General features: G+C 30.1%; 2 protein-coding genes across 6 annotated transcripts; both read right to left on the minus strand.

The window, feature by feature from the left end:
- LOC109359092 (protein NRT1/ PTR FAMILY 2.8-like) lies at positions 5,511–8,525 on the minus strand. Its single transcript, XM_019603614.1, has 3 exons — positions 7,978–8,525; positions 7,394–7,611; positions 5,511–7,170 (listed from the first exon to the last, which is right to left on the minus strand). The coding sequence occupies exons 1-3, from the start codon at positions 8,084–8,086 to the stop codon at positions 5,707–5,709; spliced, it is 1,791 nt and encodes a 596-aa protein (XP_019459159.1). The 5' UTR covers positions 8,087–8,525; the 3' UTR covers positions 5,511–5,706.
- On the minus strand, positions 8,857–12,611 carry LOC109361230 (protein RETICULATA, chloroplastic-like). Of its 5 annotated transcripts, none has more exons than XR_002109279.1 (8): positions 11,137–12,164; positions 10,910–11,008; positions 10,417–10,637; positions 10,198–10,267; positions 10,032–10,111; positions 9,737–9,801; positions 8,998–9,272; positions 8,857–8,960 (listed from the first exon to the last, which is right to left on the minus strand). XR_002109279.1 is itself a non-coding variant. In XM_019606613.1 (8 exons), exons 2-8 carry the CDS (start codon positions 11,716–11,718, stop codon positions 9,079–9,081), a joined length of 1,311 nt encoding a protein of 436 aa, XP_019462158.1. In that variant the 5' UTR covers positions 11,719–11,852; positions 12,528–12,611; the 3' UTR covers positions 8,879–9,078. The 5 variants fall into 5 exon arrangements, 4 of the variants coding, with proteins under 4 accessions (XP_019462158.1, XP_019462159.1, XP_019462160.1 ...); XM_019606613.1 differs by adding an exon at positions 12,528–12,611 and having other exon boundaries at positions 8,879–9,272; positions 11,137–11,852; XM_019606614.1 differs by adding an exon at positions 12,524–12,605 and having other exon boundaries at positions 8,879–9,272; positions 11,137–11,852.

The following is a 15,107-nucleotide window of genomic DNA, read 5'->3' on the forward strand; positions in this document are numbered from 1 at the left end:
TAATAATAATATTGGATTTATGATATTAAAGTTTATAAAAATAATTAAATGAGAATATTTTAAAATCTATGTCAATAACTAATATTAAAAATTATTATTTTTAAGAAATAAATTTAATGTCTATCATTTTTATGAGAGACATAATAACAAAATGTATCCTTATTAATTGTAATATGATAACAAAAGATGTCCTTATTAGTATGTCATTATTTGTTGTGGGTGATAATTAAACCTTAAATCTCATTCACTCCACCCCTAACAATCAAACCACATTGTAACTCATTTTTTATTGTTTGAAGTTTGCTATGGGTGAGGCTCGAACATCGTTATTATTGCTCAAAATTCTTTATTTCGTTATTAATGCCTCAAATTCCTTAATTACAGGAACATAAGAGAACTATCTACATTTCTTCTAATTAGTATTAAAAATAGTTATTTTTATAAAATAAATTCATTATCTATCATTTTTATGGGAAGACAATTTTCAATAAATTTCCATATTAATTATAATATCGAAGTTTATTATTTCTATTAGTAATAAGATTGGTTTTCTACTATTTATGTTTTAAAAATGATTAAATGATATTAATTGATAACATTTCAAGATCTACTTAAATGTGTAATTACAACATATTTTATTTATGTATTTAAATAATTTTCAAAATTTCATAACAACTTTAATACATATTCAATGCATATTTATAACGAATGTTTTACGTTATATTACATTATAATTTATAGTAACTGTTATTTCTAATATATTTTGATTTATGTTGGTAACTGATTCACAAATTTATATTCTATTTCCGTAACTTATAAAAAATTCAAATTATTCTATTTCTTTATGAGTTTTGAATCATATGTTATATTATTTATGATATTCAAACGAAATGAAATATAAATGAAATTAATTATTATTGAACTATTTATTAATTATAATTCTTCAAATTTATCTACATAATTAACATTGCCTAAAATTTAGAAATCATAAATAATTTAAACAAAATATAAATCAAATCAAATGATTATCACAATCTAAATTTATTATTTATAATTCTGCAAATTTATATTTATAATGAGTATTGCTTAAAATTTGGAAATCATAAGTAAATTTGTAATAACTGTTATTTCTAATATGTTTTGATTTATGTTGGTAACTGATTCTTTCTGTTTTGTAACTGATTCGCAAATTTATATTTTATTTCTATAACTTAAAAAAAATTCAAACTTGGAAGATGTTAATTTGTTTTCCTCCTTGGCCAACGACCAAGAGAATAATTCGGTTTCAACTTTAATGCCTAATTTTAAGGTGACTCACAAAATAAAAATTTATTAGCATTAAATTGGGAGATGCTAATCCATTTTCCTCCTTAACCAACGACCAACAGAATAATTCGGTTTCAAATTTAATGCCTAATTTTAAGGTGACTCAAAATAAAAAATCTAGGCAACCAAAAAAATGTTAACAAAGAGGATATTATTAGCGTTAATTGGAAATCATACGTAAATTTGTAATAACTATTATTTCTAATATGTTGATAACTGATTCTTTCTGTTTTGTAACTGATTCACAAATTTATATTCTATTTCCGTAACTTATAAAAAATTCAAATTATTCTATTTCTTCATGAGTTTGGAATCATATGTTATATTATTTATGATGTTAAAACAGAATAAAATATAAATGAAATTAATTATTATTGCACTAATTTATTAGTTATAATTCTACAAATTTATCTACATAATTAACATTACCTAAAATTTAGAAATCATAAATAATTTAAACAAAATATAAATCAAATCAAATGATTATCACAATCTAAATTTATTATTTATAATTCTGCAAATTTATATTTATAATGAGTATTGCTTAAAATTTGGAAATCATAAGTAAATTAAATTAAAAAAATATAAATCAAATAAAAATGAAGACATTATTCTTCTTCATATATATGAATGCTAAAAATCAAGAAACAAATAACAAAGACATTATATTGTGTTGTTGACAACTCAAACAATACAAAATTTTAAGCAAACAATTAAATAAGGTAATGAGGTTTAAGTAAAATTTCCAAGACCACAAATATTGAGCCAAGATGAGTGTATTAAACAACATATATAATAAAAATTATCGAATAGAGAAAATAAAATACGAACACTCATAAGTGATTGAATAACTAATGATGAAGCAAAAAATAAAGGTATCAATAACTAAACATGATTTTTACCTTATTTTAGATAATGATACACTCTAGGTGTTTCTGAGAAAATTAACTTGCAGAGATGTTTCAGTGGAAAAGCAAACTATAAATAAAGGAGAAAATGATAACAATGAGATAAAATGAGGAGATAAATATATTATTAACAAAAATAAATAGACAAATAAATGTAATATTGTAAATGAATGTATGTATAATACAATGGAGATTGCGTACACACCATAATATAATGGAGATTGCGTACATATCATACAAATGTAATAGGTTTTGAGGAAAATACCTTTGCTTATCAGACGCTAAAGGAGAAAATAGCTGGAAGAATATATCTACAAAATAATGAAATTACTGAGAACATGTCTATAAAATAAGGAAATCAATAAAAAATTATACAAAAAATCAATGATAAAATAAGAGCAGATCTACAAAATAAACCAAAAAATCAATGAAAATGTACTAAACATCAAATCTACAAAATAAATAAAAAAAATGCATTTTAAAGAGGATGATTGAAAGAGAAAGAAAAATGATGATAAAGAAGAGACAAAATGAAATGAATATGTAGAAAAAGATTCTGGAGAGAAAAAAAAATGTTGGAAGAGAGAGACATAGACCTCAATGACAATTCAAAATGGAACTTAAAATGTATCCATAAAAATGCAATAATTATTTATTAAATGCAATAATTGTTAAGAAAGGACAAATATAGTGTGAGAAGCTACACATGATTACCATGAAACCATTCATGATGAGAGAAAAATGAAGGAGAGGATGACATGTGGCAATTGATGAGGTGACGTGAAGGAGGTGATGCCATGTGGCAATTGATGAGGTGGTGAAAGTTTATTTTGTTAAATAGTAAATAGATTGTTATTTGATAATAACATATTTTTGTGACCTTATTCTTGATTACAAGTCTCTACCTATATTTCTACATCAGTTGGTGAGTCCTTAGTTTTGCATGATGTGTTTAGACCCAATGTAGAAGGGGCAAATTTGTGGAGGATGTTATCGCTTGTTGTGGTTTGGTCTATATGAATTATGAGGAATGAGTTGATCTTTTCTGATAAGACTATCAACTATTTGCATATTTTGGAATTGATCCAAGCGAGATCCTAGTCTTGGTTTCATGCTAAAGTTGCTCCAACTTTTTTGTTTTTTGTCAATTGGTGTAATGATCCAAAACGTATATTATTTTAGCTTCTAAAAAGATCATGTCATGATCTTCTCTGTATTGGATTAGCACCTCTTGTGTTGGTTTTAATACATTTTGTTTATAATATATATATATATAAGAACTGTTTATACTCATTAGTCAGTATATCATTCATCATTCATATTTAATCATAATTAATGTTTAAACATAGAAGTAATATCATATAAATTGTAGATAATTATGTGTAAAAATTTACTAGGGCAATACAGTTTTCTTAAATAAAGGTGCAATGCACACCAACTTCCTTTTTTTTGTTTCCCACAGGTATTATCACACTGGAGGCAATCCTGTCCGAGTCGGGAACATCCAGAGGTAAGTACACCAACTTCCTTTAAAACGGAGAAAAGGTCACAAGAAAATAAATGAGGAGAAGCCAAACAAACAAGGTCTCAGATTCATGTGGTATATGTTTGATTTCCCTTAAGCAAGGTCTCAGGTTCGAGTTTTATGCATGGAAAAAATGTCTGCTGAGAAAATTAGCCTCACATACCTGTGGATGTTCCGGCTTGGACAAGATTGCCTCAAGGATATCTATTTAATTAAATATATTGATCACTATTTCCAATTTTTAAGAATAAATGGTTTGAAATTTATAACTACTACAATTATATCAATTATTTATTCAATTACAAAATAAGTGATCTATTTTTTACAACTCATAAGACATCTAAAAATGATAATTGATATGAGTTTAATAAGTAGATACCCAAATAGTTTGTATACATATGATAATGAGAACCACATATGTTAACGAAGGTCCACATCAAAGAGAAAACAAAGGTCATTTGAGAAATTCGGAATTTGACTAAGGAAGATCATTATATCAAAATACTCTTAAGGCAATCCAAAAGAAGTGGACTTGAGAACATGGAACTAGCTATGTGTTCATATCCTTGTTTTATTATATGTATGAAAATTATGAGAATCAAGATCCTGAGATGATTGACTATTCACCAATCACAAAGGAAATTCTAATAAGTGGTATCACAACATGAGTTCTAAATTTTATGATTATTCATTAACGGTGTTTCCCTACTCATGATTTTGTGTTTATAGATATTAGTGTGGCGATAGGTCCATCATGTCTCACAGTCCACATTTTTACTTTTTGATATCAAAACTTTAAGTTTTATATATTTTATTTTGGTAAATCATAATATATTTTTTATTAAATGTAATTTTTATTTGGTGTACTTTACATTATATTTCTTTATTTTTATTTTAATTGTCAAAGTAAGGTGAGGGGTAATTAATATGTTGATGGTGATTATATATGAAAATATATTTTCTATAGAAATTAAAAAGGGTTAAGTGTAAAATAAGAAAGAGAAAATTATATCATGGTAATAGTTACAACATGTTTTCCCAGTGAAAATAAAAGAGTTATTATAGAAAAATATAAAAGAACTGAAACATGATTATGTGGTTTTTGTTATGAAAATAAAAATATGTGAAGGACATAATAGGAAAATACAAATTATACTATAATGGATAATTATTTTATGTTTGTCATTTATTAAGCAGTATAGATATCCTAATATATATATGTTAGTGTCAGTTTGTAGTCTATATATGCACTGTTTTTTTTAGATAAAGTTATGAGTGCAAGAGCATACCAAAATGCGTTAAAAAACTAGGAACAGTACAAGAGAACACCAAACAGAAAGAAAAGAACAATCTGCAAAAAATTGAGTATAATTGTTATGTAAGACATGTTTGCACAGTTTGAAATCTATTTTATTTTGCCATATATATATGTTGTGCGGTATTATGTGATGTCCAAGAATTTACATGAATCATTTCATTTTAATGTGTATGAAATATATTGAGTATAATTGATATACATGGGGCTAGGTCATTGTATTATGCCACTGTGAGTGTGGTTAATCTGTTTTAATTCGTGCATAACATATTTGATTTAAAATTATATTGGAATATAAGATTTTAATCGATGATCAAATTTGAAAGTTTTAATTTCGTTTGTGGGGGACTTATGCTAAACCCTTGACCCTAAAATGTTGAATTGGAGGGTCTTACAATAGCATGGTAATGACTGTTATGATATGGTGATAATGTGATGATACAAAAGAAAATTTGAACTTTTATTTTCAATAAATAAGGAAACAAATCAAATATTATAAAGAATGAAAAGAATATAAATCTTAAGAAATAATCTAGGACACTCAAAACTATTCATGTGTATACTTGGTCAATACACTGAATTAAGTAGTTTCATTTTCATCCCAGTATTCTTCATCTTTGCCTAGAGAAATCTCAAGTGTGTGGAAGCATGTTGCTATTTCCATTTTCTTCATCTTCTGGATCAACTTTACTTGAAGTTTGGAGTACCTCGCTGTATAGAAAACGGCGCGCAATAAACTGAAAATACAACAAATTCAACCCTGCAAGAAAAGCAATGGTGTAGTAGTAGTACTCAAGCCTATTCTTATTCAAGTCATTGCCGCCCAACCACGGTATTGTGCCATTTTTCCCGGTCGCGGATTCAATGATCTTGATCATAAGGGAGTTCAAGTAATTGCAAATGGATAAACTGAGGAAAAACATTGCTCCACCCAATGTCTTCATGCTATCTGGCCAGTATGAGGTTAGTAACTCCATCATGGCAACTGCAGCAAAGGCTTCAACCAAGCCGGATAGAGCAAACTGCGGCACAAGCCACCAAATGCTTACTGGTGATTCAAATAATCCGTGTTTCAATGCAGCCTCACGGCGACGCACCTCTACCAAGCCGGAAACCACCATGCACACAATGGATAACACAATCCCTGTCAGTATTCTTTGTTCAACTGTCAACCTGGTTCCCCTTTTATTTCTTGTGTCCTTATAAGGGACATAGATTTTCTCGTAAAGGAAAATCCATAGCGAAAGAGCAATCATAGGTACTAGACCCATCCAAGCTGGTGGAATAACGAATTTCCCAATTGATTTGTGTGTTTGAATTACTTGAAGGATACCAAAGGAGTTTGCTTGTGTCATAGAGAGGAAGCACAAAATTCCTGCTAACCAAACTGGTAAGGTACCTATTACCGATTTCAGTTCTTCTACATTTTGCACACTGCATAATCTCCACGTATCGACGGATTTTACATCGTTGCCACTTTCACTTGGCTTGGTAATTACGGCAGCTTTATCGAAGAATCTGAACCTATTGGTGTGAGGAAGCTTTGTCATCCTTGGGTCTAACTCAGAATCAAGTGGAGGATCATAAAATGAGAGTTCGGTATCTTTCTTAATATCAACATGGCGATTTCTATTGGCAGCAACAACTACTTTAACCAAGTCAGAGATAACACTTCCTTTAGGTTTCGAGCAAATATAAGTGTTACGACCCAAAATGAAAATCGTTAGGGAGCAGGCAAAGCACACAGTGGGAATGATAAAACCCAGAAACCAGCTAACATTTGTCTGAATATACACAACAACAGTAAGAGCTAGCAAAAGGGCAACTGTGAACAAAAAGTACCACCAATTGAAGAAGCTTTCTAGTTGCGATCTCCCTTTCTCGGTTGTGGTATCGAACTGATCAGCTCCAAAGGAAATGTTGCAGGGTCTTAGGCCTCCAGAACCTATAGCAAACAATGCAAGCCCTATATAAAGGATAGCGAGTTGCGAGCCCGTGGCAGGTATGCAATCAGAATATCCAGTTTCAGAATGAGAAGAGCAGCTTGGAGGTCTTAAAGATGGTACACCGGCTCCTAGAGCTACGAACCCCATGCCCTGTAAATCAAAAGCCATGTCTTAAAAGAAATACTAAAGTAGAGAGTAAAAATTGTAACAACTTCCATTTATATATGCAAGTACTAGTCCATATTCATGCTCTATACTCAATTTATATATATTGGCTTAAACTTCTAAGCAGAATAACATCAAGAACTTAAAATTTCGATATTTCACATGTCGTAAATGAATTGCAACATTCAGATTATGTGTATATCTTTACCAGAAATGATGCTATGCTGCTAAAGAAGAGAGTCTTGAACTTTCCGGCATATGCATCAGCTATGTAAGCACCAACTAATGGCAGAAAATTTGTGGAACCAGCCCAAATGGTGAACACCTGTGCAGAAGCTGTATTGTCCATGTTGTATTGGGTATGCATGTACACAATCAAGTTGGCTATTAATCCCATAGATGCCACCTTCTCAAATGTCTCATTAGCTTCAACCAAAAAAGACAAGTAAACACAAAGTTAAAACTCATCAACTCCTTTAAAATTTCTCCTCATAGTAATATAAGGGCAAACTCGGTGCATGAGGCTCCTAGATAGTAGAATCTAGGGAGGATAGATATATGTAATCTTACCCTGCAAGCGAAGATGCTATTTTGTGACCTCTTGGTCATTAAACAGCAACCTTACTATTGCGCCAAGAGCTATAATAAAAAAGACGGCACAATGCACGAGGCTCCTACTTACTAAGGTCTGCGGAGCATAGATGTACGCAGCCTTATCCCGCAAGTGCCAAGATTATAATAATAAAAATATAAAACGAATAAAAGTAAGGGAATAATAGTTGAAAGGTATACCAAGAATGTATCTGATAGCTCTCCATCCACCCTTCTTTTTGGTTGAAGAAGAAAGGGGCAGGTTTTGTACAGATATTTGGCCTTCTGAAGCACTATTCTCATTCACCATATTTTCTAGCCTCAATTATGTACCTGCTACACTCTTTTGAAGAGACAAAATGCTCTTTTTTATGCTTTACTATGTGATAAAAAAACCTTCCATTTTATAGCAACATAGAGAACTTCTCTAATGACAGTTGTAAAAGCTGTTTTTGTCATGTAAAAGGTTGTTTGATTTAGTTAGTTATAAACTTAACATGTTTTTTTCTTTATTTGGGTATTTTAATTTTGATTAGGCCTCCCTGTTGTTTACTATAAAAAATTGAAATTTGAAACATATGCTACTTATTTACTAAATTTAATTAAATAAAAAATTAAAGACTTTCTTTTACCAATTTTGTAAAAATCCAGAATGTATTGTAAAGGATGTCATATCACCATCCTGAATTAGACTTAATTGAATAAAACAGATCAAAGTTATATAATAATAGTTAACAACATATATTAATGATTATAAAAAATAATTATCAAATAATAATAGAAGATTTTATAAGAAAATAGAAAAGTTTGAAAATTTACTGTCTTGGTTTATTTATTTACTAGAAGAATGGAGCTGTAACTACACATAGAAGAATGCTGAATCATGAAGACTAAGTCATGAAGCAATTCTATGAGAGTAGAGAAGAAACTAAATGCTTGTACCTGAATTATTGCATAACAAAATTTATTATGTCTGAACTAAAATATCCTTCTAGGCCATGAAACTAATTCAGCATAATACAACATTTGCTTATTCTAGGCCATGAAACTGAGGAAGAAATTCCACCAGTATGGTTCCAATCACTAAAAGAGCATGTTTGGATTCTATAAAACCAAGTTCACTCAAAATTTAACATTTCGACTGAAGCTGCTATTAGTAGCTTCTGCGTTGCAAACACGCACGCGTCCAGCGACTTTCAACAGAGTTCCAAACATGCACTAACTAAATCTAATGGATAGAAAATGACATCTTTATAACTATGTAAGACTACAATACAAAATAAAACGATACGGGTATAGCGGTTATTGCACTCCACTCAACCTAGCCCAGTCAACAAACTGCATGCCACCATAAACATTATTGGCAAATCTCACACCAACGGTGAAAGCCAGAGCAACTGAGGGAACCTGCTTCGCCACTGGTGACGCTTCTACCAAGCGTTCTAGTCCGTTGACAATCTGGTATCGCGTGTTAGAAGAGACAGCAAGAAACACACCTGCTTGTTCAAGGAGACAGAAAAAAGTTACATACAGGAATAGAAATACAACAAGTCAAGTTAGTCTATGATCAAGTCATGCACAAAATAGCATTAAATTAAGATAACAACAAATCAAGCGTAAGAACTTCCGGCGGTCCGAATTGTACACGAATTGAACCGATATCAAATGGTACCCTTTGCTGCAATGTTATGTTCAAAGAATATATAACTAATGTTAAAATACCAAGTTTGAAGCATTCATTATGAAGCACATTTAAAAAATATAAAATAATTCTTTTAGTGATCAATAACAATATGGTCACAATTTATACTCTAATGGTATGAGTATTGACAATCAAGGATATCAAATTTGACCTCATAAACTCTGTGACTATCAAATTGATAATGAGATCTAAATTGAGAAAACTTAACTAGTGACTTCGAAAACATGTAATAGTTTTAAACAGTGAACAATTTCATACCCCATAGAGCTGCACTCTTCAGTAGAGGTGGCACAGGAATGTCCTCTTCTGATTTCTTTATGCTCCTGGTATACAGATAAAAAGAGATGAGAAATTAAACAAAGCTAAAATTAAAGATTTAATATAGACACTCGCTACCCGAAGCTAACTTCCAATGCCTGGATTAATTTTCGGTAAAAAAATTTATGAACAGAATTACCATCATTGGGACATGTGAATGAACTCTAGACAAAGTTACTTTTGAGTCTAAAATCATGCAAACTATGTAAAATGAAGTCTAGATAAGAAACCGTACCGCTTGGTATTCATGATAAAATTTGCAATGCCTTGGCCTATAATACCACATGTGAATCCAACAGCTCCATACATTATACCCTGTAATTAGAAAAGGGCATTAAAATGAACTCAATAGGAATTTCTCACTATTTGGTTGATCTGTAAAAAAACCTTGAGGTCCTTACCTTATAGAAGTATGTTCCAAGTCTCTGATTTACAGAAAATCTACATCCCGGCCTTTCTGCTTCAAATACACTACAAAAAACGAGCACGATTGAAAATTAGAAAGCTTCGAAAAATGAAAGCTGTGTCTTCATCAGATGGACAACTGTTATATATCTCCACACATGAGAACTGTAAATAAAATGTATTGACATGATATAATGTTAATGCTATGATGTAACCTGCTGGGCAAAGCGGCATAAGCTTTCAGCATTCCTCCGAGGAATCCACTAGATACGGATGGTTTCCCAATTCGAGCGTAGGGTGCTAACATGCCTACCAAAGCAACGTTAACAACAGTCCCAACAAGAAGATCTGCAACATACAACTCAAATTCCGCCCAAAAGTCTTTGCCTCTCTTTTGAACTTCCGCAAAAGTAGCACAACAAGAATCAATAACAATCTGCATATCATATCGGAGAGAAATCATATTACAAAATTTTTGATATGTCCAAAACTTCCGAACTAGTTAAGCTACTACCTATAAGATATAAAGAATATAACACATACTTCTTTAGCATATAGACACCTTGTTAAATGTTAACTAGTAAAACTATTTCAGTACATCGCCTTTTAAAGTTCGAGATAAGCGTAAGTCGACCAAGACACTGAAAATCTACCATCAAATAATATTACAATAGAAATTGTGATTACTATAAGACAATCCAAACCAACCTCTGAACCGATCTTGAAAAGGAACGCTGGATCGGCCAGCATTCGATTGCGAATCATAGCACATGACTTCACGGCAAAGCCTAAAGGCCAAAAAGATCCCTGCAAAAAATTTACAGCCCAACGTAATTGTCACCTTGTCTTACACAAGAGTTGGTCCTGATAATCCATTACAAGTCACTGTTTTACAAGAGAGTGGAAATAAATGCAAGTACACTTAAAAACCATACCTGCATATCCAAATATCTAAGAAGAAGCACCTTGCGAATTCCGACACTCTTAGCAGCCTCCAACATATCTGAAGGGAGAGTAGCCCCACGAGCCTCGGTCTCTCTCATTACCTCGTCATACTTCAATATTGGTCCAAACTCCTCTTCTTCTTCTTTGTCACCACTATCATCACCACCGCCGCCGCCACTTTTATCTCCTGCTCCGCCATTTCCAAAGCCTCCATTACCACTACTACCATCAAATACAGCTCCATTATTATCACTCATATCAGTATCCCAAATTTTATGGTCTTTTTTCAACACACTATCACCTCCTTCTGATAATTTTATGGTGGTTACAACAGATTTCGATTCATCCGGTGGTTGTGACGAACAATTTACAAGAAATGTTCCTTTCTTTTGAATAGACAAATGTCTAAGGCACTTGTTCCCACAAAAGATTGGAAATGCATCCTCCTTCAACACACTCCTGAAACTCAATTCATTCAAACTTGAATATTGATTTCCAAGCTTCCTCAAAAAAGCATCTTTCCTTACATTGACAATATGAGTCACCCCAAAGTTTGAAAAACAACCTGCCATTATGCTCAAAAGTTGCAACACTTCTCTCACTACCCCGAAAAATCGACAAATTCGTAGTTTCTACTATGTAACACCAAGGAAAGTACCAGCAGCTTAACAAATCAAATATAAACCAACCAGGATACACCGCAAATCTGCATGAAACACAGAATCAAACAAAACAGTCACTGAACAAAACAAATACACGCTTCTGTTCTGAAAATCAACTACAGATGTTATGAAACACAATTTATGAATAAAACAGATGAAAAACAAAGGGAAACTGAAAAATGGGTTAGAGCCATTGTGTTTAGGCTAAGTGCTTAACTGATTTTGGGGAAAAAACTTTTTTTAGCAGCTCAAAAATAGCTTCTTTAAAAAGCTGAATTTCAGCTAAGTTCAGCTTTTTTGCAGCTTCTACTTTTTTACAAAGCTCAACCAATCAACTGTAAAAGTGTCATAAGTGATTGTTTTTTTTATCAAAATCACTTTTTTGTGGAAAAAACATGAACAAATGAACCCTTGAGCAAAAGAAAAAACTGTGAAATCTACCTAGTTAACAAGTAAAAAAAATATGAAACCAAACATATTACATAATCAACCAATCAATGCAACAAAAATATCACTAAACCAAATAAATGCATACTTCTATGCATGTTAAAATAAATAACAACTCCAAAAAAAAATGCAATCTTTACATCTAAGCTCATTCAAAGCAGAAAGTAAAACAGGTAATAGAAAATGATATATGCCAAAAGAGATTAAACAAAACATAGCAGTTCATTTAGCTTGTTGGAATAGTACAAGGGATTTAGAGAGAGAATACTAACAACTTATACTCAAGATGCTGTTGGGTTTGGAATTTTATGATTCCCCTACTTGCTTTATTGTTGCAAGTTTGAGTTATATATATAAGATCAGAACAATTGTCATATAAAAAACAAATAATTAATATAGACTATTATATCTTACTTCAAAAGTGGACATCAAAAGAAGTAATTATATAACTTTTAAATTTTTTATCATTTCATTCATTATATATATATATATATAATAACACACATTGCACATTCATTGGTTGGATGTTGGGTATCTATCATATATGTGGGCCTGGTGAGATATTTATATGCATGGAATTTAGCTATGATGTTATTGCTTTTCTCTCTTTAAATATGCTTTAAAGTGATGGTATTTTGATTTTGGTATCAACTTGTTTTCCTTATTGGTTATTGTAATTTTATATTTTGGATTTAGTTTATTTGAAATTTGGATTTAGATTGTTGTAATTTACCAATAAGATATTGATCTAATAGTGTAAGACCTTATTATTATGTTTGTACCAATTACATTAGCAAATAACAATTACAATTTATCTTCTGCCCCACACAAATTCATGGAGAGTGGGTATTTTCTATTTCCATAAATATATGGTTGACACTAATTGTTTTAACCAACTTAATTAATGAGAAAAAATCAACCATTAATTAATAGAATTAGAAAATAGGAAAAGTATGAGATGATATGATATTATTAGGGTTAGCAGTATGATTAGATATAACATCACTATATATATACATACTTATATACACACTTATATATAAAACTTAATTTATTTTCAACATCAGAAAAGTATATATGCATCGAAAGTATATGAGTTTTATATATTGTTATTATATCATCCACCATTCATTTTTAATTATTATTAACTCTTCAAAAAAGTAATACAAATGGATGGTGGATAATGTATTGACTGTAGATAAATCTTTATACTAAAAATACATAAATATTATACTCTTTCAATCCATTGCACTCATATCTCTCTCATTCTGAATTTTAAGTTAAACTAATGAAAGTTTTTCTTCTCCTCACTCTTTCACCTATATGTTACAATTTTTGTTAATATCTAATGGACATAATTAGTGTTAACTTAACTCAAATCAAAAATTGGAAAGAGTGGTATCACTTTAGAAACTAGAAGAGGTATATGTATCATCATAAAAAACCTTGAATTTTCCAATGTAATTTCCCATAATTTATTCTATTGTGAGGAAGGTGATGAATTTAGTATATCTCAATTAAGTATTTTTATGCTTATATGCATGATAATTCTTCAACATATCCTAATAATGGGTGGTTGGTTCATATTGTATATTTTCATCTTGTTTATGTAAATGATTTGAGTTTAATTTTTCCTTATTTCGAATAGAATTGTCTATGTTAAATATAAAAATCAAATAATATATATCAAACTTTTTTTCTATGATATTATATTGCAACCATTTATTATAGAGGTAAATATGTATGTATTGATAATGTAAGATTGAAGTTCTTTATACTATTATTATATCATTCAACAATCATATTTAATTTTTATTAACTTTCAAATATAAATAAATAACAAATGATGTATTGACTATATATAAATATTTATAGTAATAATATATTACATTCTTAATTAGTTATATGAAGGTTGTGATATTTTTGGAATAAAATAGAGAAGGTATGATATGATATCACAACCAACAAGTTGCTCCTTCTATATCTTATATGTCAATTCAATAGTTTATGGTTTGAAAGAAATTAGTCCTTGATTATTTGGTTGAATACACCCTTAATATACATGTAAAACAATAAGACAACCCAATGAAATGTATACCCCTCTATTTCATTTTTCTCTATTTTCTTTTATAACCCTATTTTTCCATTAGTATTACTCCCCTACAAGGCAAGGCCAAAGGGAACCCTTATGATATATAATTATTTAAGTGGATCAAATTTTATCCTAGTAAATAATATCTAATGGGATGATATACTATTATTATCTCATAGTAATTATAGTATTTAAATCACTTCATAATAACTTATTTAATATTTAGATGAAGAGAGATAGATATATTGGGGAAACTTAAATACAAAGAATGTGATCGGTGAACTCAATTCTTACATGAGAGACCAATAATATGATGATGAAATATTTTTATAAAACTTTTATTTAAATAAGGAGGGGATTCACTTAAACTTATTTCATATTTTAACCATCAATTTTAGGACAATTTAATGGTTTGAATTAGTGAATAAATCGAAATCATTAAATTTTCTTAGAATTAATTATTAAGATATAGAGTAAGTTTTTTAAACTTACTCTTATGAGTACAAATTGGCTTCATGATTTATATATATATTTATTTAAAAACAATTTAAAAAATGTACCGTTATTTTTTTAGAGTGACATGCATATCACAATCTCCTCCATACAGGATCTTCTAATATTGGAGAGGGTCATGTTTCTAAAATAATTAACTTAATTATACTTGCAATATACATACATGACAAAATTCCACATGAAGAAAAAAAAACTAGGGAATTGTTCATAAAAATATCCTCCTTTAAATCACCATGTAAGGAACAAT

Source organism: Lupinus angustifolius, chromosome LG11 (genome assembly GCF_001865875.1).
Source record: "Lupinus angustifolius cultivar Tanjil chromosome LG11, LupAngTanjil_v1.0, whole genome shotgun sequence".
Lineage (NCBI taxonomy): Eukaryota > Viridiplantae > Streptophyta > Magnoliopsida > Fabales > Fabaceae > Lupinus > Lupinus angustifolius.

What these genes read in the sequence shown, in the direction of transcription:
- LOC109361230 (XM_019606613.1), bottom strand. Translation starts at nt 11,718, where the DNA reads ATGGCAGGTTGTTTTTCAAACTTTGGGGTGACTCATATTGTCAATGTA. An exon ending in TTAGATATTTGGATATGCAG is followed by an intron (nt 11,009 to 11,136) that starts GTATGGTTTTTA and finishes AATTTTTTGCAG; the next exon opens with GGATCTTTTTGGCCTTTAGG. An exon ending in TTTTCAAGATCGGTTCAGAG is followed by an intron (nt 10,638 to 10,909) that starts GTTGGTTTGGAT and finishes TATGATATGCAG; the next exon opens with ATTGTTATTGATTCTTGTTG.
- LOC109359092 (XM_019603614.1), bottom strand. Translation starts at nt 8,086, where the DNA reads ATGGTGAATGAGAATAGTGCTTCAGAAGGCCAAATATCTGTACAAAAC. An exon ending in AGCTATCAGATACATTCTTG is followed by an intron (nt 7,612 to 7,977) that starts GTATACCTTTCA and finishes TTTTGGTTGAAG; the next exon opens with CTAATGAGACATTTGAGAAG. An exon ending in GCAGCATAGCATCATTTCTG is followed by an intron (nt 7,171 to 7,393) that starts GTAAAGATATAC and finishes TTTGATTTACAG; the next exon opens with GGCATGGGGTTCGTAGCTCT.